Source organism: Penicillium coprophilum (assembly GCF_028826855.1).
Source record: "Penicillium coprophilum strain IBT 35676 chromosome Unknown utg000004l_segment0_segment0, whole genome shotgun sequence".
Classification (NCBI taxonomy): domain Eukaryota; kingdom Fungi; phylum Ascomycota; class Eurotiomycetes; order Eurotiales; family Aspergillaceae; genus Penicillium; species Penicillium coprophilum.
In genome coordinates, this window is record NW_026622723.1 from 4,775,487 (window position 1) to 4,801,790 (window position 26,304).

General features: G+C 48.2%; 12 protein-coding genes across 12 annotated transcripts; 5 read left to right on the forward strand and 7 right to left on the reverse strand.

Annotated features, from left to right (window-relative positions):
• Positions 1-667: 667 nt before the first annotated feature.
• Positions 668-1,980, forward strand: N7500_006235 (FAD-dependent oxidoreductase; the record flags this gene model as incomplete). The annotated part of the gene is made up of 5 exons (XM_056677379.1): positions 668-696; positions 767-886; positions 957-1,155; positions 1,213-1,616; positions 1,674-1,980. 5 exons carry the CDS (start codon positions 668-670, stop codon positions 1,978-1,980), a joined length of 1,059 nt encoding a protein of 352 aa, XP_056532379.1.
• A 258-nt stretch (positions 1,981-2,238) lies between these two features.
• Positions 2,239-2,693, reverse strand: N7500_006236 (uncharacterized protein; the record flags this gene model as incomplete). Its single annotated transcript, XM_056677380.1, has 2 exons — positions 2,239-2,481; positions 2,544-2,693. 2 exons carry the CDS (start codon positions 2,691-2,693, stop codon positions 2,239-2,241), a joined length of 393 nt encoding a protein of 130 aa, XP_056532380.1.
• Positions 2,694-3,853: 1,160 nt separating this feature from the next.
• On the reverse strand, positions 3,854-5,261 carry N7500_006237 (putative MFS monocarboxylate transporter; the record flags this gene model as incomplete). Its single annotated transcript, XM_056677381.1, has 3 exons — positions 3,854-4,762; positions 4,812-5,049; positions 5,104-5,261. The coding sequence occupies 3 exons, from the start codon at positions 5,259-5,261 to the stop codon at positions 3,854-3,856; spliced, it is 1,305 nt and encodes a 434-aa protein (XP_056532381.1).
• Positions 5,262-6,328: 1,067 nt separating this feature from the next.
• On the forward strand, positions 6,329-9,129 carry N7500_006238 (kinesin; the record flags this gene model as incomplete). The annotated part of the gene is made up of 3 exons (XM_056677382.1): positions 6,329-6,624; positions 6,673-7,972; positions 8,050-9,129. 3 exons carry the CDS (start codon positions 6,329-6,331, stop codon positions 9,127-9,129), a joined length of 2,676 nt encoding a protein of 891 aa, XP_056532382.1.
• Positions 9,130-10,018: 889 nt separating this feature from the next.
• Positions 10,019-11,342, reverse strand: N7500_006239 (uncharacterized protein; the record flags this gene model as incomplete). Its single annotated transcript, XM_056677383.1, has 2 exons — positions 10,019-10,780; positions 10,839-11,342. 2 exons carry the CDS (start codon positions 11,340-11,342, stop codon positions 10,019-10,021), a joined length of 1,266 nt encoding a protein of 421 aa, XP_056532383.1.
• Positions 11,343-11,834: 492 nt separating this feature from the next.
• faeB-2 (putative feruloyl esterase) lies at positions 11,835-13,467 on the reverse strand (the record flags this gene model as incomplete). Its single annotated transcript, XM_056677384.1, has 2 exons — positions 11,835-13,078; positions 13,128-13,467. The coding sequence occupies 2 exons, from the start codon at positions 13,465-13,467 to the stop codon at positions 11,835-11,837; spliced, it is 1,584 nt and encodes a 527-aa protein (XP_056532384.1).
• Positions 13,468-14,319: 852 nt separating this feature from the next.
• N7500_006241 (Amidase) lies at positions 14,320-16,285 on the reverse strand (the record flags this gene model as incomplete). The annotated part of the gene is made up of 6 exons (XM_056677385.1): positions 14,320-14,681; positions 14,743-14,926; positions 14,984-15,405; positions 15,461-15,602; positions 15,665-15,946; positions 16,004-16,285. 6 exons carry the CDS (start codon positions 16,283-16,285, stop codon positions 14,320-14,322), a joined length of 1,674 nt encoding a protein of 557 aa, XP_056532385.1.
• Positions 16,286-17,398: 1,113 nt separating this feature from the next.
• Positions 17,399-18,590, forward strand: N7500_006242 (uncharacterized protein; the record flags this gene model as incomplete). Its single annotated transcript, XM_056677386.1, has 2 exons — positions 17,399-17,591; positions 17,659-18,590. The coding sequence occupies 2 exons, from the start codon at positions 17,399-17,401 to the stop codon at positions 18,588-18,590; spliced, it is 1,125 nt and encodes a 374-aa protein (XP_056532386.1).
• A 393-nt stretch (positions 18,591-18,983) lies between these two features.
• Positions 18,984-19,500, reverse strand: N7500_006243 (uncharacterized protein; the record flags this gene model as incomplete). The annotated part of the gene is made up of 2 exons (XM_056677387.1): positions 18,984-18,996; positions 19,055-19,500. The coding sequence occupies 2 exons, from the start codon at positions 19,498-19,500 to the stop codon at positions 18,984-18,986; spliced, it is 459 nt and encodes a 152-aa protein (XP_056532387.1).
• A 233-nt stretch (positions 19,501-19,733) lies between these two features.
• On the reverse strand, positions 19,734-21,451 carry N7500_006244 (GMC family oxidoreductase; the record flags this gene model as incomplete). Its single annotated transcript, XM_056677388.1, has 2 exons — positions 19,734-21,170; positions 21,230-21,451. Coding segments are annotated over 2 exons (1,659 nt in total), but the record flags the coding sequence as incomplete, so codon positions are not given.
• A 397-nt stretch (positions 21,452-21,848) lies between these two features.
• N7500_006245 (uncharacterized protein) lies at positions 21,849-23,505 on the forward strand (the record flags this gene model as incomplete). Its single annotated transcript, XM_056677389.1, has 2 exons — positions 21,849-22,014; positions 22,067-23,505. 2 exons carry the CDS (start codon positions 21,849-21,851, stop codon positions 23,503-23,505), a joined length of 1,605 nt encoding a protein of 534 aa, XP_056532389.1.
• Positions 23,506-24,356: 851 nt separating this feature from the next.
• Positions 24,357-26,135, forward strand: N7500_006246 (uncharacterized protein; the record flags this gene model as incomplete). The annotated part of the gene is made up of 1 exon (XM_056677390.1): positions 24,357-26,135. One exon carries the CDS (start codon positions 24,357-24,359, stop codon positions 26,133-26,135), a length of 1,779 nt encoding a protein of 592 aa, XP_056532390.1.
• Between the last annotated feature and the right edge of the window lie 169 nt (positions 26,136-26,304).

Genomic DNA, 26,304 nt, shown 5'->3' on the forward strand with positions numbered 1-26,304 from the left:
CGACTCACCATGCATTGTCGCGCCCAGTGTGTTCATTCTATGCCTGCGCTTTTTGTAGACCCTTCTCAAATTGTTTTGTAGCCTTGCAGGATTTTCTCAGCTCAAAATCCTGTATACCTACTATACATGGATTTTTCTCCTAGCTTTTTCAACAAAAGCAATAAATTTTCACTCACTTGACTTTCGACTTTGGATTATTCCATATCTCCAAAGATTGTCCCAAATAGGACACCGCAAGTTTGGCAAACCTGAAAATTGGGAGATATGAGCCCTTCGATTGGGATCCACTTTCCCCAGTGCCATGTGCTGATAATCAGTCCCCAAACCCTTTATCAGCCGAGATATACATACATTTCCGATTGAGGCGACACGAGAATCACGGGCGCCAATCACAAGCTACACCGCCTACCCCACAGCTCAATGCCGCCAATCGGAGCATCCCCAAATCCTGCGCCTCCGAGATAGGCGCTCGTTTACACGTGGAATCTCATCCATGGATCTATATTGCAAGCTAGACATAAGATAAGAATATCAAATCAAAATGAGTCAAAGAAGTCTCCGAAGAAACCGACAAGCTCTAGTTTCTTTTAATTTAAATTAGAGGCGCCCCCTAGGCAAATTGAGTTCCAGTCATTTTATTGAGTTTTCGAACATCAAGCTAGTCACAATGAAGAGCGAATCTGTGGTAATTATTGGGTGCGGCTCCAAAAAAGAATTTCTTCACTGCTGCTTGCAGATTAGAGCTAACATTCTTTTTTTTCTTAAGTGCTGGCATCATTGGACTGAATGTTGCTCTTGTTCTTGCTGAGCAGGGCTATGCCAGCCAAACAACCATCATAGCTGAGCACCTCCCGGGTGATACATCCATAAACTATACTTCGCCATGGTAAGTCGGCTCGACCTTATTCATATTGGTAGATATCGAATGTGTTTTCAATGATACTAACGTGATCTAGGGCTGGCGCAAACTTCTCTGCCCTTTCTGCGAGTGATAAGAATGCCTTGCGATGGGATCAACTCGGGTACAAGCACCTTCTTAAACTTGCAGCACAAGATAGCATGAAGGCATTTGTTCGGGAAACTCCTTCTACCGAGTACTGGGATGAAATGCCGTCGCGCACAAAGCTCGATTCCATGGCTAGCTATCTGAAGGACGTGAGTCGATTACCAATAGCTGCTTCGATTCAAGTTGCTAACACAATAAACCTACAGTACAAAGAGATTCCCCAGAAAGATCTACCAGAGGGTGTTGCATGTGGTGTCAAATTCACCACAGTAACTCTCAATGCCCCAATGCACATTCGCTACCTCCTTCAAAGACTCAGACAGGAGTACGGTGTGCGGGTCATCCGCAAAAAGGTCTCGGGTGTCACCTCAGGATTCCTCAGCAAGGATACAAAGGTGGTCTTTAACTGCACCGGTAACGCTGCTCGTACCTTAAAGGGAGTCGAGGACCCTAAGTGCTACCCCACCAGAGGCCAGATTCTGCTTGCGAAGGCAACACACATCGATCAAAATGTGATGAGACACGGAAAGGATTATGAAACATATATCATCCCTCGACCACACTCGAAGGGTAATGTCATTCTTGGTGGATATATGCAGAAGGGAGTCGGGTGAGTCGAATAGATCCATATTTTTTCTGTGGATGCTTCAAGGACTAACAGTGATAGCTTGCCTGATACACTGGGAGAAGAGACCGAGTCTATATTATCCCGCACCAAGGCCATGTTACCAGAGCTTGAGTCACCCAATACAGAAATCCTTGCAGCATTTGCAGGCTTGCGCCCATCACGAGAGGGAGGTGCGCGAGTTGCCAGTGAAGTCGTGCAAATTGATGGTTCGGAGCGAAAGGGCCTCGTTGTTCACAACTACGGCGCTGGGGGAACTGGATTCCAAGCTGGATATGGAATGGCAGTTGATGCCGTTGGATGCGCGTTGGGTGAACTTGAAAAACTTCAGGCCAAATCGTCTCTCTAGGCTTAATACCCTGAGGCTGATGGCACTTGTCTAGATATCACAAGAGTTTGTTCGTGTAAGATATTCCACAGTTTTACAATTAGGCTTTGAAATTTTTGAGACGCGTTCGACATGTTAAATTCCAATTTACAATTAAGATACGTGTGAGTGTAGCAAATCCACCTTTATCCTAGTAGCATAACCGGTTTTATCCGCTGTGACAAATTGGATTTGATCAATACCAATCATGCTATGTATCTTAAAAAAAGACGAGGGAACTCACCTGCCGAAAATGTTCTTGACTGTACTCCATCCGGGATATGTGTCCGGATCTCCAGCCTTATGCTTCATGAAAGAATGATCCTCACTGGCGCAAGTGGGCTCTCCTTCGGCATTGATAGGTCTGACACTGGTCTTCTCAAAGTCGACCAAGTTCTGACGTTCAGAGAGTTTGCTTTCTCCGCGCGTCTTCTGTTCATCCAAAGCAAGGAAGCCGCCCATTGTTGATTTCGGATTAGGAGCCTGCGATATGAGAAAGACTAATCAACTTCTGCCATTACTCCTGGCAACACTATACCACGTACATCTGCATGACCCAGTCCCTCATTTTTGCCACCTAGCCATAGCCTGTCGCCCCATCCTGATCCGTCGTCGGAGTTAGCGGGTGTGGGTTGGGCACTGCTACCTCCGTTGACGGCAGTCGTTTGCTGGTTGAGGCTGCTCTCGATACCCATTTTGTTATAGTTGAGTTTGACTGCACATGAAGCTGTTAGAAAAATTATCCATATCGATAGCTAAGAGGCTGTGAGGCGATAGACTTATGAGAGGAGTGGATGGTAGGGTGCGGTGTTGTAACAAGAAGCTTGTATACTGACGATTTAAGTGTTGATAAATTTCCCTTTTGTAGGTGAGTGTAAATATTTGTGGTTGAATTTGTACAACTAATGGGTATTTGATCTAAGCCGAGTTACTCGTGCACTTGGACTTATATATGTTCTTTTGGCCTTGACCTCATTCCTTGCCATGATCCCAGATGATGTCATAATGAGTATACATCGCCCTTTCTTGATTGGCCTATCATTAAGGTACATAGTCATGTGTATCAATCATGTAGACCATGAATACCCTATTTTTGATGAACGGGGTGTTTATATCTAAATTTGATTTGTATACATAGTGAGCTGTTTGATCTGCCAGCTGGTTTTTCTTACCACCGTTGCACCAACCTATTTAGTAAGAACAGTCCAATTTGTGACCTTCGGCAACCCAGAAAGTCACATTATTGTGCAGAATATTGCATCACTAAGATGTAGCTTGCTCGGTGAACTTGTGGGATTTGTGTCTCCCCCTTTGTCTCTCGTGCCCACGGAGTTATATAGATAGATTTATGGCAGCGATAGCACTATAAACTTCATATTCTCCAAAATAACATCTTACCTCCGCTCCATGTGTGGATGGTACACGCATCAAATATATAGATATATACGAATATCTGAGTTGAAGGACATGGCGGATCAACAGCGCTTTCTAGGACCAAGCAAAGACAAAACAAGCATAGCAAAACTTTTTTCCTAGGATATTGATCGGTGAACGCATAGACTGATAGGCAGCTGCTTATGTGGCCTTAATCATGTTTGTGCCAAAGCTCATACACTGTCTGTAAATTTTCTTCAATACTCAACCAACTGGTATCGTATTTGCCCGATGCACCTAGACGACCTAGCAGCCCTCTTCTGGAAAGTATCCTTTAACAGTCTTCTCAGATAGTAGTTTTACATAGAATATACCAAGAAAGTGTGGAAATTATGACTAGATCTACCATAGACTTCAATCATATTTACTTAATTGGGGTTGATGCAGAAAGTTATTCTTACGCTCCAACTTCTAGTATTGTTTATTTTTTACGAGGATGCTCTAGATCATACCGAGCCACCCTGAAAGTTGGCCAAACCTGCAGCAAGACAGCACCAACCATCATGCACCCTGCAAAAACCTGAGCACGCAAAAACTCCGCGGTCTCAAGATTTACCAAAGCACCCGCAATCGGAGTCCCAGCAAGCGACCCGAAAGACGATATCCCCCACATCATACCCAAACGGGTCCCCAGAAAGCTCGAATCCGGACAGAAAATCGGATGCGCCACAATGGAAGTCGGCGCCGTGACCAACACACCACTCAGAGCTCCCCAGTAGCATGCCCAGACCATAAAGCCAGCCATACCAGTAGCCGCGATCCATGTGAACATCGCAATCGCCGACGCTACCACGGCAAATATCAAAATCCCAATGGGCTTGATATATGCGACAAGCAGATATGGGACGACACGACCGATGACCGACGTGCCGTTGACAATGGCAACCATATAGAAGCTAAGATCGGTGCTGGTATGCACGACCGTACGGGCGTAGGAGGCGATATAGAAAATTGGCACGTAATATGCGAGCATGACACACGTGAGTGAGAGCGAGAACATCATGAACGAGGGCTCGCGGAAGGCGCTCCAATCGATCAGACTTCTTGCATGGGTTCTTTGGCCTGGTTTTCGACATAGAATTACACATGATATGATAGCAAGGAACAGACTGATGAAGCCGATGCTGCGGACAGCCCATGGAAATCCGATTTTAGGTTGCAGTTGGCGGAACATGATGGGGAAGATGACGGCCCCCACGCTAGACCCGATTGAAGCGCAGCCGATGGCAATTGGGCGTTTGGTGGTGAAACTGGCGGAGATCACGACGAGGGCTGGGATGTAGGAAATGCCGCCTCCCATTCCGACGCAGAATCCTTGTGCGAGCAATACCTGGTCGTGTCAGAACACGGGAAACTCCAAACGATAGATTTAGATTTACCTGATAGTAGGAAGTGGCGAGACTGGTCATCATCATTCCGAATACAGTCAAGAAACTTCCGGCCAGAATTAGAGGGCGCAAGTATCCCACATCAACTAAAGGCCCCGTAGCAAGACCGACTAATGGGATAAGAGTGCCTTGGATACTGCCCACCCATGAGATTGTGGATGGTGTCTCATTTGATAGAAGGACTGTCTGGTAATACTCTTGAAACGCGCCATAAGTGGTCAACAGGCCCCTGTAGCAAAAATTAGCTTAATACAAAGGGAATCTGGCAACAATCTCAACTAACCATGAGTTCACAAAAACACAGAAACCTGCGAGGACATTTAGCCAAGCATCAAGGCCCCCGTTGACTCTTTTTTCCGGGAGTACATGTTCATTTTCTTGTTCGGGCACCAAGCTGGGTGAAGGTGGTTGGGCGTCATCTGTCTTCTCCGTTGAAACCATTTCGATGTATAGTTTCCCATCAAAGAAGAATAGGAGAACCCTTTAAGACTCCACTTGGAACTTGTGGGGAAATTGGAGGTTTTCATTAGTCAACTCATTCGGTTCAACCGGCACTCAGTAACCGAGCTCTCCCGGGGTGTCGATGCAGCTAACATACTCATTGGGGATCCCCGGATTCCCGCAATTTCGAATGGTCCTTATACTATACTTAACTTGTGTATCATGTTCACGTATTGTTTATCGCCTCTACTCATCGAGGAGACCACATTTGTGCTTTTTTATTACCCTCGATCTGAACACTTCTACGTCATTCACATTTCATACAATTTATCCCGTATAGCCGTTTCGTTCTCGGAGAATATCTTGGCTGCATGCACCTGTACACCTGCCAGTTGACGCGAGACTCCACCAATCATATCCACTTTGGATTCTATACGGAGTATGAGCAATCGAGATCTGATATGGTTCACTCGGACGTTTTGTTTTTCACCTCGAAAAGGACACTGAACAATGCCTGGGCTTTCTGGAAACATCTACTCTGCTATAGATAAATTTTCGCAGAAAAATGGCCGCCCGAAGACTAGACCTCCGCAAAGCCATAGTGGGTTGTAGGCCCCAGAGCCTATCAATGGGGGCCCACAAGGCCCCCATCAAAGCCCATTATTAATACATATATAAAATAGCTGTGGAACAGCTGTTTTCTGCGTACGTCTAGCTTATATATACTAGCCTGTATAGGCAGGGATATTAGAAATCCCAGCCACCTAAAATCTGTCTATAACTGCAGGTTTCCAGAGATCTAGGAGAGATGAATGGGTCAAAATTTTGGGATTAGAGGCGAGACGCTCTCGAGTAAAAAGAAGCGTTTCCCATCTTCGAAAAACCCCAGAAAGCCACAAAAGTCCACCGGTAACCATTCTTGCATTGTTCACGATGAATCCTTACTCTTGGGAATGCCGGAATGTAGTCTTAGGCATTGGCGTGACCCATCACGTGGAGTTAGGGCCGATGATTCCTTAGAATGCACCTTAAAGCACATCGACATTGACAAGCAAACAGACTACAAAATGTCATCAAACATATCTTTTGGCGATGGAAATTATGGGATACAGGTCGGTATCAACAGCGGTGTAATCAACGCTCAGTTACATCTACCTCCAAGTGAGTTAGTGCAGGTGAATAGTCCTGAGAGAAGCGCTGCTGACAGGGCAGAAACACCCGAGACGCCACCTCTACCTTTCTCCACGGTCCCATTTATCCGTGACCCTGACTTCATCGATCGACAAGGCCAGATTGACCAAATCGATCGATTGTGCGCTACCCCTTCGTCGCGAGTGGCGCTGGTCGGCCTTGGTGGGATCGGGTAAGCCCCTATCAACCCTCATCGGTTCCAATACTGAAAAACAACAAGAAAATCACAATTGGCAATTGAATATTCGTATCGAGTGCGTGAGAAATCCCCTAATGTTTGGGTTTTCTGGATACACGCAAGCAATGCCGCCCGATTTAAACAAAGTTACGAAGACCTCAGCAGACGGGCCAAGATCCCAGGCTACGAGGACCCAAATGTCAACGTCTTCGAGCTAGTTCACGACTGGCTCCTGGATTCAAAAAGGGGCAAATGGATCATGATCCTCGATAACATTGATGACGATGACTTCCTTCATGCGCGACCATCGCCAGATCAAAACATCAAACATCCTCTGATCACTTACATCCCCAGATATGAAAATGGATCAGTGATCCTGACCACCCGGAACAAGCAATCTGCCTGGAAAGTTGTCAATGACAGCAATGTGGTTCACATTGAGCCAGATGAATTACATGCCCGAGCACTGATACACAAAAAGCTCCGCCTGCAGGAAAGTGAGGAAGATATCCGGAGTCTAGCTGAGACTCTCGAATATATGCCTCTGGCTATTGTTCAGGCTGTCGCGTACATGGCACACCGAGCTCCTCGACGCACAATCCAACAGTATCTCGAACAGTTCCAAAAGAGTGAACGAAGGCGCATCAAGTTACTTGAGCATCAAAGTGGAAACCCGCAGCGTGACTGGGAAGCTTCCAACTCTATACTCATAACGTGGCAGATATCCTTTGACTATATTCAGCAAGCTAGAAAATCTGCAGCTGATCTTTTGTCTTTGATGAGTTTCTTCGATCGCCAAGGGATTCCTGAATATGTGTTGCACGACGACAAGAAGGATGAAGCCTCGAGTCAAATAGAAAACAATTCATCCGATGAAGATGACGGCGAAGACAGTGACTCAGATGATGATGAAATTTTCGAAAATGATCTTGTTTTATTGCGGAACTATTCATTCGTCACAGTTGGCGAAGAGAAAATATTTGCGATGCATGCATTGGTTCAATTGGCTACACGGAACTGGCTTGATTTCCATGGTGGAATTGAGGCACCGAAAGCAAGATTTGTCCACAATCTTTGTCGCGACTTTCCCGGTGGTGGTTATGAGTATTGGGAGAAGTACCAGGCGCTCTTCCCTCATGTCAAAGCCGCTGCGTCAATGTCAAAACGTCCAGCCTCAAAAGAATCCATCATGGATTGGGCCTTTTTACTATACAAAAGTGCGTGGTATGCATGGAGAAGTGGAGATCTGGCAGAAATGAAGCGAATGGCAGAGAAATCCAGGAGCGAAACACAGAAGGTGCTGCCAGCGGAACATGAGCAGAGCCTTGCTTGTGCTTCGCGGGTAGCACTTGTCTACATGCAAACAGGCAAATGGGCAGAAGCCGAAGAATTAAACCAGCATGTGCTCAAGCTCCGCAGGAAGATGAACACCAAGAGACTCTGACGTCCATGGCTAATCTTGCCTTGACTTACGACAATCTAGGACGACTCCAGGATGCGGAAGCACTTCACCTGGAAGTCCTTGACACCCGAAAGAAAGTTCTGGGGGATCGTCATGAAGAAACACTACATGGAATGAATAATCTTGGGAATAACTACTGGCTGCAAGGTCAATGGAAAAAGGCGGAAAATATTCACATGCAAGTTCTTGAAGTGCGCCGCGACTTCGGGGAGGAAGACCCAGATAATCTCACCACAACGAGCAATCTAGCTCGGTCATATGATAAACAAGAAAGATTTGAAGATGCAGAGGTGCTGCACAAGCGCGTTCTGGAATCTCGGAAAAAACTGTTCAGCGAAGAGCACCCTGATGTCTTGACGTCAATGAACAACCTTGGAATGAATTTCTTAGACCAAGGGCGCTTCGGAGAAGCCGGGCCACTGTTTATGAAAGCTGTCGAGGGTCGCAGAAACGTTCTTGGGGAAGACCATCTTGACACAATAAACAGCATGGAACAGCTTGTTGTTGTCTACCGCAAACAAGAGAATTGGGCTGATTCCCAAACGCTGTTGAAACAATTACTCGAAACCCTCATGAGAGTGTTTGGAGAAGATCATCCAAGAACGCTTAATACTACGAATAAGCTGGGATTCTCTTATTGGGTTCAAGGCCAATACAGAGAGGCCGAGGAACTGTTTAAGCGTTCTCATGAGGGTTTCAAAAGAGTTTACGGGGAAGAGGATCCCAGAACGCTTTCGGCCATGAGCAATCTCGCATCCTCCTACCGACGTCAATCTCGGTGGCTGGATGCAGAACCGCTTGATCGAAAAGTGTTTGAATGTCGCAGTAGGACTCTGGGTGCCACAGATGTGGATACTGTGCTTGCTATGTTCGAGCTTGCGGTGACCTGCAAGAATCTTGGCCGGATGCAAGAGGCGACTCAACTAGCCATGGAGTGTGTCACCATTCAAATTTTGACTCTAATGACTAAAATTCCAAAGGCTCGATCTGCCATGCCTAGAAGATTGGGCCACGACTTTGTCGTTGCTAGGCGATGAAAGAGGGTGTGAGGTTGACTTTCGAGTCCCGAAAAGTGAAGGGTATAATGCGAGAACCGACTCGTACTTTCACACATTGTCAACAAAGCCAGCATGTATCTTGCTCGTTCCATCAGCACAGAGCCAAAAGTATGACAGAACCCTTGAAGAGACATATCCAAGATCAACCACTGAGCATAGAGGGAAGGTAGAACCATCTATCAATTCGGTAAGATGATCCAGACATTTCAGTTAATCTTTACCTCTTGGAAAGGATTTCTGCGGTATGCTCCTCCGCATCTAGCCCTGGGGTAGCTTAGTGATGTAGTATGCGCTCAAGTATGTAGTCTCAAAAGCAGTTGCTCTCGGTATCAACTCACAGGGACTTGGGAAGAATATCAACACAGAAAGTAGAGTAATATTTTCTACTTTTGAAAGCACATCCGTTGACACTCATAATACTCATAACTGTACCAGAACACTTGAAGAGAGATCTGAATGAACCACAACAAAAATTTCGAAAGAACAGTCTAGAATAAGCCTGAGTACGACGTACCTCATATCAGGTTGAACTAGATGAATCGATTACTGAAATTCGTCCTTGAGGACAGAGGCGGAACCAATAGCCGACCATGCTGTGTAAGATCAATTACTAAAAATATAACAAATGTTACAGCTCAAGAAAGCAGTGTATGCTATGAATGTCAATATGCGTATATGTAATGCTGGAGGACCTATGCATCTGAGCCATCTCAGCCATGTCAGCCACCAAAAAGGCGTTAGGACAAGCGGGATATCAAATTGCAAGTGAGGGAAACAAGAGTCTTTTCATGTCATGAATGCAAAAGGAAAATCGTGAAAACCAATGAAACCAAAATTATCAAGATTCATATTCCAATGAGACATTTCGTCACTCATCGTCAAACTGGTCTGCCCAAGTTCCAGTGATTGGTGAGAACGTAGAATCCAATTTGTCCATTGCAGTTTGTGACTTGGATACCGCAGGGGCGGTTTCAGGCTCTTTCTTAGTCTCAGCCTTAGTCTTCGTCTCTGACTTAGGGACAGGCTTAGCCTCAGGCTTGACCTTTGTCTCCGGCGTAGACACAGGATTAGTCTCCGTCTTCTTAGGTCCCTCGGGCAGAGCCGGGAATGCATCCTTGTCGTCCAATCCTGGCGCGGGAGGGCTCGGTGTTGCATATATACTATCAGATAGGCCCTTGCGTGGCCGATCTCCCTGGGGAGCACGTGGAGATCCACGGTCACGGCCACCTCGACCTCCACGTCCACGACCCCGGTTACCACCGGAGTGATCTTCCGCATTTTCTGAACGGGCTTCTTCGAAATCTCGTCGCACGGCGCCAGACACGCCACCGTGCATACCGCGTCGGAATTGGCTGCCTCCACCGCGGGGGTTGTAATCTTCCTCGCGTTTCTGCGAGTCCCACTCGCGCCCTGTTTGGGCCTTGAGCTTGCGCTGTCTGTTTTTCTCACGCTCTGAGTCCATCACACGACGGTGTGCGAGTTCCTCGCGACGTTTCTTCGCTGCTTCCTGCTCGCGCTCCATGAATGACGCTTGGTCGGCTTCGGCACGAGCATGTGCCGCAGCCTTCTTTACAGCGTTTTCCTTGGCTGCAGCAATGCGTTTGGATAGTTCCTCTTCTGTGAGTTTAGGCTAGAAGTAAACAGTCAGCTTGGTACTCTCGTTTATTAGTAAGAGAAGTACTACACACCTTTCTCAGCCCACCAGTGGCACTCCGATCACCACGAACAGCTGGCACACGCTGAGCCTCGGCACCACTCGCTGGCACATCTTCACCATTACTCTCTTCGACCGGGGCAGCCTGCTCTTTGGTCTCAACTGACTTCTCTGGCTTAGAAGCGCCAGCCTCGCGCACATCCGCAGCAGGCGGATTGACAGGAGTCTTTTTACGCGGAGAGCCTTCTGATCGCTTTTGCTCTGAGTCCCGTCCTCCGCGCGCTCCTTTGCCCCGGCCCCGTCGTCCCCGGCCTCGTTCTCCACGGCCCCGCTGCGGAGTATCCCCACGTGGAATTGACTGCTCGGGAACTGGCTTCTCAGGTATATGTGTTTCCTGCACCTCGGGCTCTGGTTCGGGGGTGGAAATGACCTCTGTCTGCGCCTGTTGCTGTTCCGTAGAGATAGGGATAATCTCATCATCGAATAGATCGTCGGCGCCGCGAGTCTGTGCGAACTCGTCCATCTCGGGGTCTGCCATTGCAATTGGGGCTGGATAATTTGACTGATAGGTGGGAGAAATCACGCGTAGGGTTTGTGTGTGAGCTTGAGACACGCCGAGCGCGGGATTGTCGCCGCTATATACGCGATCCGAGGGGTAGCTTCGATTGGGGGCCTCAAATGGTGATCCGTGCACGGGCCAGTGGAGAATGCAATATATTATAGTCTTTCAGAATTTGCAATGATTCATGTAGGAGTGATATATAATGGGGAAGTAATGAGCCAGAATTATAGTGGTCACACAGCTCAACTGATCTGCAAACCAGCCGGGCAGTCTGCTAGGCGGTCTGCCACTGCGGAGCGCGTTGTTTTGCCGATGAATTCCGTTTATTTTCTGCCGATATGACGTCCTTTATGGTTGTTTACATGAGCCGGATGGAGGTTCATCGGACTTGGATTAAATCTGGCAGTTTTTCAATAAAGACACAAGCTAGCTCGAAAGAGGGCTATACACAAAAAGTGGCAAACAGGCTTAAACACACTGCCAAGCGTTCTCATTGGTGTAGTTCCCAGGACCCTTGAACACATTGCGTCGAGGCCAGCGGCAGTGCTTGCGCTTATACTCAACCTTAGAGCCAGGACCGGTAGAGAACTTGGCACCGCGAACAGTTTCCGGTGCAATACCTTCCTCGACCCACTGAACCATTGCCATAAGCACATTGTCCTCGGGATTTGTTCCACCGTAAGTGCCGAGTCCCTGGCCAATACCATAGGCACCATCGCCACCCCCACAATGGCCCATGCCGCTGATCGGGAAAAAGCGATAGAAATCATCCAATCGGGCAGGAGGAAGTCTCATGGTGTTCGAGACATGAGAATAATACATCTTAGAGTCCTCGGAACTAATCAGTTGGTCTTGGAGGCCGTGGTAATGTAGGATTTTCCCGCCGGCCTTTTTGAAGGAGGAGATATCGCCATCCCAAGTTTGGATATTGTATGGGTTCTGGGCGACAGCGAGGGCGGCGTCGTTCACTGTGAAGTTGACACCGCTCCAGGACGGGTTGTTGTAGACGACGTAGCGGTACCAGTCTTCACTGTATTGGAACGGTTTGCCATTGTACATGATAGGTGCGGCAAGAATCTCGGAGCCAGGCTGCATACGGGGGTACAACAGGGTGCCATTAATTCCGTACAATGGCGATAGCACTTGCTGGGCGGTGTTGACTTGAGCGCTGGTGAGACAGCTTGTTTTGTTTGAGACACTTGGGTCACACGTCAATGTTTCCAAGACAGGACGGCAGAGATCGGGATTCTCGATGATTCCATCTTTGGCGCCATCAATGGTATCACATTGCCGGATGATCTCTTCGTGCACAGTCTTCCATTCAGCTGTGGAGAGAAATGTGTCGGAAGTTGGGGATCCAGTGATAGAATAGAAACTTGCGCTCCATGAAAACAGGTTAATTAGGTTGATAGCAGGAGCGCCGGCAACCACCCCGTCAAAGTCATTGGGGTATTTTTGAACAGATTTCCAACCTTGGCGGCCACCAGTGGAACATCCAAGGTAGTAGCTTTTGTTGAAGCCCTCATCGTAGAATCGCTTGGTGAGCTCCTTTCCTATTACAACTCCAGTGTGAACAGAGCGATATGCATAATCTTTGATTACTTCAGGGCGGCGGTAAAATGGCTTCCCCGAGGTTCCATTATGTCCATTATTGGCTCCAACGGCAGCAAACCCTAGATGTGCTGTGTATGCGAGGTCATAATATTGAATGCCTGGATCAAGGTCAGCAGGATTTAGAATCATAGCGGATACAAGACTTACACCCCGAGACACCACCGTTCCCGGTGCTTAGGAAGCGGCCCTTGTATTGACGAGGGAACCAAGCCTCTAGGGTGATCGCGCTGGTGTTCGAGGTTGACACGGCCATAGCAATTCGGCATAGATCTACCGAGACGGCCTGGTTGAATGTACCACAGCTAGGCGGATTGTCCGCTAACGACAAATTGGTATCTCCCTGCACAAACTCGGCAAAGTTGACTTTCACATTGGGGATGTCGATCTCACCCCCGAATTTTAGACATTTTGATTTAAACGCATCTTGGCTGGCCAGGGCAAGCGAGCCTAGGGCTGCCAATAAAGGAAATGCATGAAGACGAGTCATATTGAGAAGGGGCCGTTGAGGATATCAAATCAGTTTCTGTATGAATTGTATGAATTCGAGCACGCTGAGATGGCTGCAGACCAGCGGCTTTAATATTTGATATATGTCCCGAGGCATGGTCGCTGCTCCCCTGACGGTATCAATCGCGTAGCAATACGCAACATGAGGCGGTAAATCGATTTGCCGTGGATTGAGTCTAGTCTTGCAGATCTGTGACGAAAAGGCTAGAATGGCCGAAGTTTGGCCGGATAGCAGTGGTGATCGGAGGGAAAAAGAGCGAATGAGCGACACCATGCGGAGAATGCTGCAAAACAGACTGGCTGAGCGTTGAAGGTTTGGAAAAGCAGTCAGAATCAGTCAAAAACGAAATTCTCATTTCCTCGAGTCAGAGGGAAATCCGGGGTCTCCACAAATGCGGAGAGCACTGGTCCACTTTATGGCTGTTGGAGTCGGCACTTCTCGCCACTTGTTGGAGATGTAGCCGGGTATTGATTCAGAGTAATATAATATTGAAGACCTATTTCAAGCTTAATTGCTCAGACCTTACAAATGTTCAAAATAACGCATTGAAAACTCTTCGTTGGAAGGAAATTCTTAATAAGGATCCTCTTGGAAATGATATATTCACATGAGATATACTACCGCAAAGTACAAGCCTCAGAAGCCTGCAAGAGGCCATATGTCGAATGACACCGCTCTCACAGATGTATTCCCCCTTGAGCAACCTTCCTAGTTCAATAAGGGTGACCTATGGATCTTACCCTAGACAAGTGTCTATCCTTGCAGATGGACCTGCGCAACATATGTATCCGGTATTTTCTTTTAAATAAATTCAATGTCCCCGAGACTAATTCATGCCAAACAATCCACAAACGGCAGGCCGATTTTCTCCTGGATCTCTTTGAATGCCTGGAGTAGTTTTTCTTCCTCGAATTTCTTAGCAACTAGCTGTAAAGAAACAGGTGCATCCTTTTGCTTGACCGGGTCATAATTCTCGTATGCCCAGCTGTCGAATTCGTTTTTCGGAATGTAAGCAGTGTCCTTGGCATCCCTCTCGAGATCCACCTTGGTGACAGGGAACACAAGAGCTGAATAATCGAGAAGATTGAATAAAGAAGTGTAACCCCAGTACCTCGAAGTATCGTGAAGGGGGGCGGGCGTGGGGAATGCGGGACAGAGTATAACATCCATTTCAGGAGCAACATTGTTCCACTCTGTATTAAACCGAGTCAGATCAGAAATGAGAGATTCATCGTGAATGATTGATGTACTAACCTTGTAGGTAGCTGTAGCGAAACATCTCTCGTTTGCCAGTCCAGTCCCACAAGCCCTGGTGGCTGAGTTCTTCAATGCCAGGGGTATCACGCAAAGTCCAAGCAGTGAGCGGTGTCAATGGCTCACCAGAGGCCTCGGCATGTCTGGCAAAAGCCTTTCCACCATCTGGAGCATACAGCCTGGTCTATACATGCTCGTTAGTAAGTTCAGCACGACCATTGAGGTGATATCGACCGCTTACAAGAATTTCGAGAGCCTCCTTCTGTTTATATGCTTTCCATTCAATAACCTCGATGTTGTCCACCAATTTAAGACGCTCCACCACTTCCTTCAAGGCTCTTGTCACTGCCGGCGCGGGAGTAACGACATCATCCGTCCACATTACTCCGACGGTCAGCTTTTTATTATCTTGGTGAATGTGCTTTTCCTGGTCTCTCCAAGGAATTGGAAGCATCATCGAGTCTTTGACCCAAGGCTTCGCTTCGATGATCGTCTTCATAAAAAGTTCAACACCGCCAAGTGTGGGTGAAATAGGTCCTAGTGTTCCCATAATTGCCTCACATCCGAGAAGGTAGGAAGCGCATCCGATTAGCGGTAGTCGACCGGTTGATGGCTTTAGGCCGTAGAGGCCACAATTAGCGGCAGGGGAGCGAATACTACCACCTGAATATAATTTTAGCAACCAACGAAAAGCAACCCAGAGAAACTGGCAGCATACCGATGTCTGAGCCAATTCCTAAAGGACTGCCGTAAAGGGCTTGTAGGGCCGACTCTCCACCGGAAGAACCGCCTGGCGTGAGAGCGGTATTATGTGGGTTGGTGGTGGTTCCAGTGATATTGCTGTAAGTTTCAAGAGCCATCTAGCCCGAAAAGCAGGGCATCAGCTATAGTTCAGCATAACGGGATATTCAAATCTACTGACCAGTCCTTGTGGCTCCGTTGTTCTTGCGTAAACAACTGCACCAGCATCTAGGAGAATCTTCACAATATTTGCATCGTCTTTGCTCACCCGATCTAGGCCACTGACGAATCCAGCAGCCAAGTCTCGTCCTTTAAGGCCTACATGTGCTTTGATGCTAATTGGTAAACCATGGAGCGGACCCGAAGGCTTTCCATGCTTTGTAACATAGTCGTCGAGCTCCTGAGCGCGGGCGATGGCACGTTCAGGAAGAAGCTCGTAGATACAGTTGGTCTTAGTAGATGACTGGTTAGAATTCCAAAGTCAAGTCGTTGGCCAAAAACAACCTGCAGCTCCACTCACCAACTTCTGAGCAATCGCAGCCCGCCGAAGAAAAGCCTTTGTCACCGCGGTTGCCGTCAGTTTGCCCGTTGCAAGCGAAGCCACCAAGGACTCAGCCGAAGTCTCCGTGATGGCAATCTCTGTCTGTGAGAGGTGCTTTCTGGGGAAATCGATCACCCTGCCCGTATGTGTATCGGGAAACGCAGCGATTGCGGGGTCAACGCTCTCTATGGAGAGATCACGCACTACCTGGACCTGGCGAGCTGAATCTTGCCAGGAGAGCTTTGGTTGAGGTACGGTCATTGTTCCAGCTGATGTTGAATGGTCTCAAGTTCGGGTTAAGTTGGAGTTGTAGAATGCGGACCTGTACTTAATAAAACATCTGGGCATTCTCCGCCTCCGACACGGGCCCTCCAATGTGCGACCAGAAGGGCAAAAGCTCCAGTTCTCGGCCCCAGTGTTGCACAGGGCAATAGTGCGACCCTCAGTGGGCCACATCTCTGTGCAGTGGCGTTAGGATCAACATACTCCACCGAGTCCCTTTTTATGTATTAACGGAGTAACAGATCAATCAAGTCGGACCTAATCTTCGTTAAATCCGGGTATCAAAAGCTATGCCGGTTCAACGTATGAAAGACATATAATTATCTTGATTCTAAGTTTCTACTCTGAAAAAGCGCTTCAAATGTTTTTATTACACCTATAGCTTCTCGGCCTATAGTAGCCTCTCATATTGTATAAACCTTTTATGAGTAATTCATTATCACTCAGGAGGAAGGCCTGGAGACCTCCATTGAACTTTGATATTATCCGGACTTCGGGGACCTTCGATGAGAAAAGAACCAATCAACGAAGTTTGTAAGAGGGAAGTGTGTTCCTATAATAAATTGATTGATCGGGGCACCGGTATCCGTTCGTCAAGACTGGATATTCTTGATTATAAATGGATTCTGCTGCATTTTTCTGCAACATAGGCACAACTTACATCTACACTAAACAGGGCAAAAGTACCATGCGGGAAGTTGAACTAGGTACGGTATATAGACCACGGCGTACAATACTCCGTACTCCGTACATATATGAACTCCGTACGGCATAGCCATGATACCCGCTATGCCGTCGGGGGGCCGAATAATAGCGGGCCCTGGCTCTACGATCGTTACCGCGAGCGTCTCTAGTTCCACGCTATCAGATGTGCCTTGGTTCTTTCGTACTAGCGCCAATATAGTATGGCAGGGATCTTTGGGGGCGGCTTAGTTGCGTCGTTCCAGTCCCCAACATCCTTGAAAAATTAAATTTGAGAATGGTTGCCGTCTAAGACATGAGCAACATGGAGGTGCACACACGGGGCAGCTCTCTGCATATAATCAGAATCTTGACTCGTACAAACCAGGGACTTTACAATTACTGGCACATATGACTGAACTCCAGGAGGACTCTGGACCAGCACTATGGGTAGTGAACACGATTTTCATTGTATTGGCTACACTCGCTGTTGTTGCCCGCTTTGGTGCTCGACGACTGCGAAAGTTGCCTCTCGGTGCAGATGACTGGATCATTTGCGTAGCCCTTTTCTGGGACTGGATACTATATGGGATATTTGTGGGATGTCAGTACTTCCACTACCATTGCCCTGACGCTGGTTATAAATCCTAGTAATGTTAACGCTCTTTCAGGTCGGATCAATGGCCTCGGCAAGCATCGAGAAACCCTCTTACCAGAAAAGGTCGCTGTATTCTCGAAGCTCCTCTACTTCTTCCAGATCTTCTATGTCCTCGGACCCCCAACTGTGAAGCTCGCACTGCTGTTTTTGTACCGACGCATTTTCGAGCATTCAAGTTTCTTGCGAATTGTCAATGGAATGATCGTTCTGGTCTCTGTATGGGCAATCATTATGACTTTCCTCGCTATTTTCAACTGTAATCCGATTAGCGCCTTTTGGACAACGGAAGGAACTTGCTTTGACTTTAAGCAATTTGCTGTCGGCTATGCAATTGTAAATATCATCACTGATTTCGTAATTTGGTTGATGCCAATTCCGAAAGTGTGGAATATTCAGCTTCCGAAATCACAGAAAATTGCATTGTCCCTCATTTTTGCATTGGGTCTTTTGTATGTCTATTCCTTTTTCTATCTCAAAGTTGCAGATGACTTGGAATTCTACCTTGCTAATACAATCGTTTTCAGTGATTGCGCTGCAGCTATGACCCGCCTTCTCCTCTCAATGCTTGTCCTGGGCGATTACGACTCCACATGGCTCTACGCCAAGGGATACATGTGGTCTATCATTGAAGTTTCAACGGGCATTGTCTGTACTTGTCTGCCAACGATGCGAGTCCTCTTAAAAACGGTTTTTGGTGGCGCGTTGGCAAGAATCCTTGGCATGTCAAGTGGAGATGCCAGCCATCCGCCGTCAAGCAGTACGCTTTGGTCTAGGAACAAGCAGTATTATAACGACCTTGGCGGTGTATCACCAGCGAATGTCTGTTCCAACCCCCACCGTTCAAATATAGGTTCGAGTTCGAAGTCGAATGATCAAGAGTGGGAGAGTTGGCAGGGGATTGTGGTGACTGAGGAGGTAAACATTGAACTTCAGCCAGTCAAGTAAAGGGCATCTGTAAATAGAATAACTTAGTCCACTCATAATAGTTTCTGAGAAATTCCAATCAAAGTAATTGACTACAGTGCTGACTTATCCCAAAAAGGAGACTTCTATCAAGAAATCCTTTCAACTGCAGTGTCTAGTCTTGCTGGTGTTATTGATCTGTTTGGGGTTGTTACACACGAGTTCTTGATGCTGATGCTAGGAGTGGATCAAGGCTGGATGTCTCATAATGGGTAATCAAGAGTAGATACATCGGTTGTGAAAGATTGTTGAGAAGTAGTAAAAGACCCATGGTGGTGAAAATGGAAATGAAAAGCCAACAAGTGACTAAGTAAGCTCGATACGTAGCCATAGACAGCATCGAGTTGTGGCAAACTGCCAAGGAGGTAAGATTGGCTATCCCTGAGTTCTATTCATCATTATCAGCAAAGACCAAGATAACTGGGGAAAAACCGGTATGTACTAACCGCCGTAGGTCGATCGATCGCTCAAGGATTGCCAGCCTATTAAGCTGGACTATACGCATAGCATCAAGAGACTTTCTGACCTTCCATAGAAGAAGAATCTTTCTTCGAATCATGCGTGTGCTGGCCTTCAACCTCTCTGTCTCGTCACGTAGACACTCTGCTTGTACTGGGGTGAGGGTTTCTTGTTGAATCGTGTGCAGCCGGTTTTCCCAAACCGGTGGTTTGGCCAGTTCCACATTCACCTGTTTCTTGAGCTCACGAAACTCCTTCTCCCAGATCGTCATTCTGGCATGATAGATATCGATATCCCTCTTAAGGGCATTGAATGATCGGCGGATCATCCATACGTGGAGCCAAAGAAGGAAGGCCTTGATCCATGTTGCTGCCAATGTGATAAGAGGAGCCTCGATTATAGGGAACACAACGAAGAAAATGAGGCCGTCCATGATGGGGTGTTCGAATTTTAAAGCATTGGAGATGAGAGATCGCGAAAAGTTGGAAGTGAGAAAGTGAGCGATGAGCGATGAAACAATGTTGGAATGTGGAACATAGGAAAGAGCTGACTCAGTTGGAAAGAGCTACCTGCTCAGCTACTTCCTGTCATTTTCTCTTTTCTTTGCCCTCGTTCTTGTATTCCCCTCGAAAAGAAAGAGAAAAAAAAGTCTCTCAGATCTCACCTCTCAACTGTTGATCCGATCTCAGGGCAGATTCCCCGAATAATATCAGCAGCCCGCTCAGCCACCGCATACACCGTTGCAATAGGGTTTGCATTGGTGATGAGCGGGAAAATACTCGCATCCACAACCCGCAGGTTCTCCGTCCCGTATACCCTCAAGTCTTGATCTACTACACCTCCCTCTTCACGGGGAAGCATAGCAGCAGTACCGCATGCATGGTGACACGTCAATGCTGACGCCTCGCGCAGCTGTTTCTTGATAATCTCCAAATCCGTTGGCCCTGTGCTCGGCTGCATAAATGGCTGCAGAGCTGGGGTTATGGTTAGACGATGTAAGCTTTGCACATGTCGAGCCAAAATTTCTATATCTAGATTATCGCTGAAGTATCGCATATCAATGATAGGCATCTCACTGGGATTTGCCGATGTGATATGACTACTCCCTCGCGAGAAGGGGACGCTGTTAATAGCACCCAGTATAACCATATTTCCAGGTATTACAGACATCATAAGGACCGCAGAGGCTTCATCAGGACTTCCCAAAATTGATTGCATGACTTGTTCCGATGAGCTCACTGGCTCTGGGCGTCCAGCAAATAGCCCGTTCTGCTCTTCCCGGTTGAGGCGTGCAAAGGCCAAACCCTTCAATCCAAGAGTTATTCCATCAAGATCTGGGTGAGCGTTGAGGGGAACTGGAAACATGCTCATCACATGGTTCTGGAGATTCTCGCCCACCGCTGGCTGGTCACTAACCAATGGGATTCCGAGACTCTCCAATCTGTCTTTGGCGCCAATTCCAGACAGCTCTAGTAGCTTTGGTGTGTGTAAAGCACCAGCCGCAAGAATAACTTCCTTGGTTGCCTGAATGCTCGTGATCTTGCCATCATATAGAAATTCCGCTCCAGTGACCATGGTCTTATTCGAAACAGAGGAAAAAAGGACCCGACGAGTTGTTGCTCTCGTGATGATACTCACATTGGCACGCTGGGATGCTAATCTGCCATATTCGTTGTTCGCACTGCTGCGAAGACCCGAGTTTGGATCTACGGTGACTAGATTATCACGGGTGCCAATCGTCTTATTTTCCGCAAGAATGTCGACACTATGCTCATATCCCTGGCTCTTGAACGCACCCTTCCATGCTTCTCCGAGAGGGAGGCTCTTCTTGTCGTTCAGGGCAGGGAAAATGATTTGGATTGGCCCGTGAGGAGAATCATGCACAGGCTCAGTCTTATGTGGAGCTATGTCTGGTGGGTTCAAAGTATAGGATCTTTGAAGATAAGGTCTCAATGTCTCCCAGTTCCAATTTGGATTTCCAAGCTGTGCCCATGCATTGATTGCAGCCGGTGATGGGGGAGTATATATCAGCCCATTGATGGCGGAGGACCCGCCGAGGACTTTTCCTGCCGGATGATGGAGTTCTCGGTTGTTGAAGCCAGACTTTGAGAATATGATGTTAGGTAACTTTCTGCTCGGCTCGAACATCAGAGCAAACCAACCTGGGGAACAATCTTCAGCTTCCAGTCAAGCTCTGATCCGCTCAAAGATTGCCATGCTTCGGGGTCTTGAACTCGATGGTCATCTGAAGCATCAGGGCCGCTCTCCAAGACGACAACCTTGATAGTTGGGTCCTCCGAGAGACGGTATGCAACAACCAACCCGGCTGTTCCTCCGCCTACAATTAGATAGTCGGTAGTGGATGGGAGATTCGGGAATGCCATTATCAGAAGTCTTGTTCAATATAGCAATGGTGTTTCGATGGTTATTTGGAGTGTAAAAACTGTAGCTCAACACACAGGCAGTCAACTCGGGAGTCGGGACTCAATGGGGGGCACATACTGTGCCAACAAGACTTTCCAGTCTCGGCAAGGGGTTTCAGCCAAACTTGTCATCGTCACGTTTCGAAAGACTATGCACTGTACGGAGTAAGCCAGTTGCTTTTAATTAGTGGATAGCAATGCATACATGCATCAACCAATAGGATAACCGCCACAGCCGCTATAGTAGACCCCACAATCTCCGCAGTCCCTTCGGAGATTCCACCGAGTCCCCGAGCACGTCAATTCGCAATTCTCTGGAGAAAAAAAAAAAACACTGTAGTTCACACCCAGACACACCATGGCTGCAGACGATATTGCCCGAGAACCTGCTTCTGAACAAACACCCCTGCTTCGGGATGCTCCCGATGCCAATGAGAATACCCCACCACCTCAGGAACACAGTACAAAGGAGCTGATTTGGATCCTCGGAAGCATCTGGCTCGGTGTCTTCCTGGCTGCTCTCGGTATGGACTCCGCTGACACTTCGCGATAATTAAATTAACCTAAGCTTTACAGATACTACAATTGTCGCGACTCTCTCTGCGCCCATTTCTTCGTCCTTCAACTCATTCTCGCTGCTCTCATGGCTAGCCACCTCTTATCTGATCTCCAATGCCGCCTGCCAGCCTCTCAGTGGCCGATTGACTGATATTTACTCGCGTCGCTGGGGGCTTGTGTTTTCCAACATTGTATTCGCCATTGGCAACTTGATCTGCGGCCTGGCAAGTGCGCAATGGGTTATCATCCTTGGTCGCGTCGTGGCAGGTGTCGGAGGAGGCGGTCTTACTGCAATCTCGACCTTCGTCACTTCGGACCTTATCCCTCTTCGCAAGCGAGGCATATGGCAGGGCATCGGAAACATCTGCTATGGTGCTGGCATGGGACTCGGAGGTGTGTTTGGCGGGTGGATCAACGACACTCTGGGATGGAGATGGGCATTTTTGCTCCAGGTTCCCTTCCTGCTCATCTCGTGCGTTCTAGTCACAATTAAAGTCAACATTCCTGTGAAAGAGTCGGATACCGCGCGCATCAAGCGCGTCGACTTCCTCGGCGCTATCACTCTGGTTCTGACACTGGTCACATTATTGCTCGGTCTCAATACCGGCGGAAACCAGGTGCCCTGGACCCACCCGCTGGTTGTGTCATCGCTGGTTGCCTCCGTCGTCTTCCTGGGTCTCTTTATCTATGTGGAAGCCGAGGTTGCTTCCGAGCCTGTCATTCCCGTGCGCCTTTTGATGGACCGCACTGTGGCAGCTGCTTGTCTGACTAATTGGTTCAGTACCATGGCCGTATTCGGCTTGCTATTTTACCTGCCGGTGTACTTTCAGGTGCAGGGACTTTCCGCGACTGCTGCGGGTGCGCGCATAATCCCTCAGGCGATCGGCACCTCAATTGGCTCTTTGGGATCGGGTTTCATCATGCGTGCCAGCGGTCGGTATGCACCTCTCAACTATGTTGCCATGGCCATTTCAGTTCTTTCCGCCGGGCTTATCTGCACTTTGAATCTTTCCACGCCCGTGGGACTGCCGTTCCTCTATTTCTTCCTAGGCGGTGCATCCTATGGTAGCATGCTGACCATCACCCTGGTGGCACTCATTTCTGCCGTGGACCACCAGCACCATGCGGTTGTGACATCTGCTTCGTATGCGTTCCGTAGCACCGGAAGTACGCTTGGTATCACGATCGCTTCGGCCGTCTTCCAGAACACGCTGAAGCTCGGGCTTTGGTCTCGACTGGGCGGACGCGATGACGCCAAGGAGCTGATTGGACGGCTTCGAGATAGCTTGGACGAGATTTGGAAGATGCCCGCAGACTTGACACCTGGAGTACTTGATGCATACATGGACTCCTTGCGGGCGGTATTTGTGGCATTGTTGGGCGTGGCTGTTCTGGGATCATTGACTAGTCTCGCCATGAGAGAGCACAAACTCCACAACAACCTGGCCCGACGCTAGAGTGGGTATTCATTCGGGCATTCAAGTTAATGTTCGAGTGTTATTTGTATAGATCAGTATATATACATTGCATGGGGAGTCGGCCTATTTCCGCCCCTTTTTGTACCGCTTTATCAGAGTTCGTGTTTTAATTTTGAACATGAATTCAACATCTATCAATGTACAAAAGAAGACGAATAGACAAGCAAAAAACAACATTTGAAGTATTGATGAAAATGATATCTAAAGGGTGCACATGCATATTAGGCATTGACCGCTTCCAGCTGAGAGCGGAAATGCCCAAACAGTCGCCAATCAACTTGAGCGCCTCCTGTGCGGACGCATCTTTAAACCCCATAGACCCTCGAACTAGCATTTTGCCTCTCTTTCATTGGTGGATCTCATTCTTGGGAGGATCCAGGAAGGATCTCGGCATTTTTTCGCTGTTTGGCAACTCTGTTCATCTGGCAGCTTATTATTAAGTAAGGTGTGGCAAAGACGTGGCGACGCAGACAACGCAACGACCTCACCGCTCGAAACCAGTTGATCGCGTTGATCGCTGTTGCACAATAAAGCGCCAGTCTCGATTTCAATCCTGGGTTGCATGATTGGACTCTGATCAGACCACAGCCTGATAACTTATCTTTCAGGAGTACGAGACCTCGGAAGTCCACTGTTGATTTTGTTTTCATCGCCTATCGACCTCGATCTTTTTCATACCTTTCCTACACATTTATTTGCATTCGACCGTCTTATCCTTGTACAGTTCCGCTTGTCTTATTAGTCGCGCTGGCATGACTGTTGGATTTCGATTTAATACTTCACCAATTACACAAGGCAATAGCATTACAAAAGAGGCGTGGTCAAGGGAGATGGAGGTGGATGGAGACTGTGATGAGACCGTGATTGGAAACAAAGCGGTGGAAAATGCGACATCACCGCATCCTCAGCGGCGCCGTTTGCTCTTGTCGACAGATAGCGCTTTCGCCAGCATCGTTCTCCCGTCCCTCGTTCAGAACCCATACATCGAACTGCGACTGATCACAGACGAACCTTCGGCTTTGCTCACGGGCACCAACAAGATCCCACACTACATGGATACGGTCGACAGCCAAACGTTCGACAAGAAAACCTGCGCGCGGAGATGGCTCAAGGCGAAAACGGCGGAGCTATGCGAATGGGCAGACATGCTTTTGGTTGCGCCCATCGATGCCGGGACCTTGGGGGCGATGCTGGCCGGCTTGACAAATACCTTGACGTTGGCGCTTCTTCGTGGCTGGGTCTCGAAGAAACCTGTGATTCTCATTCCAGGAATGACTGTGTCGGAATGGGATCACCCGCTCAGCAGTCGACAACTCGGTGAAATCAGTCGTTTTTGGCCTTGGATTTGCACTGTTAAGCCTGTGCTCTGGAAGTCAAATGGACCCGAGGACCTAACGATTCTGCCTTGGGACGGCTTGAAAGAGTTACACCAGGCGCTGGAGACAACATTAAAGTTACCCCCGTGGGAAGCCACCCTATCGGCTAGAGCAAACACCCATGTCGCCGCGGTCCCGGCTCAGACTGCATCGAAAACTAGCTCTGGGAGTGCGACCAGCTCCACACCACAAACGAAACATTCGGGTAATGCCGACTTTTTACCACTGGAAATATGGCTGAATGTCTTCGAGGATCAACTACGAGACTGGGAAACAGCGAAGGCCGTGGGAATTCCAACTCACCTCCCTGTTCCCCAAGAATGGCAAAGTCATTTACCTAAAATGTCCACCACGGCCACACTTGAATATACTATTTTGCGAGGATCTTTCGCTGCAATAAAAAAGCGCATCGATGCGCTCCCTCGCTGGAAGCCGCTGTCCGATCTTGCTTGCCACCTAATTGTCAAATTTTCCCGCACTGACATCCTTTCCTATCTCACCGAAAATCACCTGGACCTTCTCTGGACAACTTCTCGACTCACCAATATTACATACCGAGCATCCGCAATCTACGGTAACCCGAATGTTCTGACATGGTGGCGCGATGCGCCCGCTCTCCCAAACAAAGAGTACATGGCCGATGCTATGGACGGCGCCTCCCGAGCCGGTTTTGTTGACGTTTTAGACTGGTGGCTCCACTCAGGGCTCCCGCTGCGATACAGCGAGCGCGCCCTTGAAGCTGCCAGCGCTGAAGGTCGAGTCGCCGTGCTTGACTGGTGGAAAGCCGCTTCGGCCAACGCCCCAAAGACCAACCCCTTGCCTCTCAAAGTTGGCAAGTCCGTCCTGCTCGCCGCGCAATCAGGCCGCACCGCATCCCTTGCTTGGTGGGACGCATCAGGTATACCTTATAGCCACGCCGAAAATGTTGCCCGCATCGCGAGCACGCATGGCCATGTCCATGTGCTCGAGTTCTGGTATAAACTCAAGGGCCCGAAGATGATCTTTGATAACCAGGTATTGGTTGGCCCGACCAAGAATGGCCATGACCACATTCTGCAATGGTGGAAAACCTGCGGTTTACGGGTTGAATTCAAGACTTGTGATATTGAGGAAGCGCTTGAGGATGCTGATCCAAGCTCTGGAGCTGAGGGTCGTGTCCGGCGTTGGTGGGAACGAAATGGGCTTAACCTTGGAGTTGGTACGAGTGAGTGGATGAGATCGAAGGTTCTGTGAGAATTCATTTTGCATCACTGCATGGTTGGCTTGCGGTTTTGGTCTTTTGGCGTCTTGGGAAGGCATTCATCTTTCCTTTCCTGTTGCGAATGCGTTTTGTTCTTTTTCATATCATGACTCCAGGTTATGACCACCCACAATACCCATTTGGATTTTCACAATGCTATTA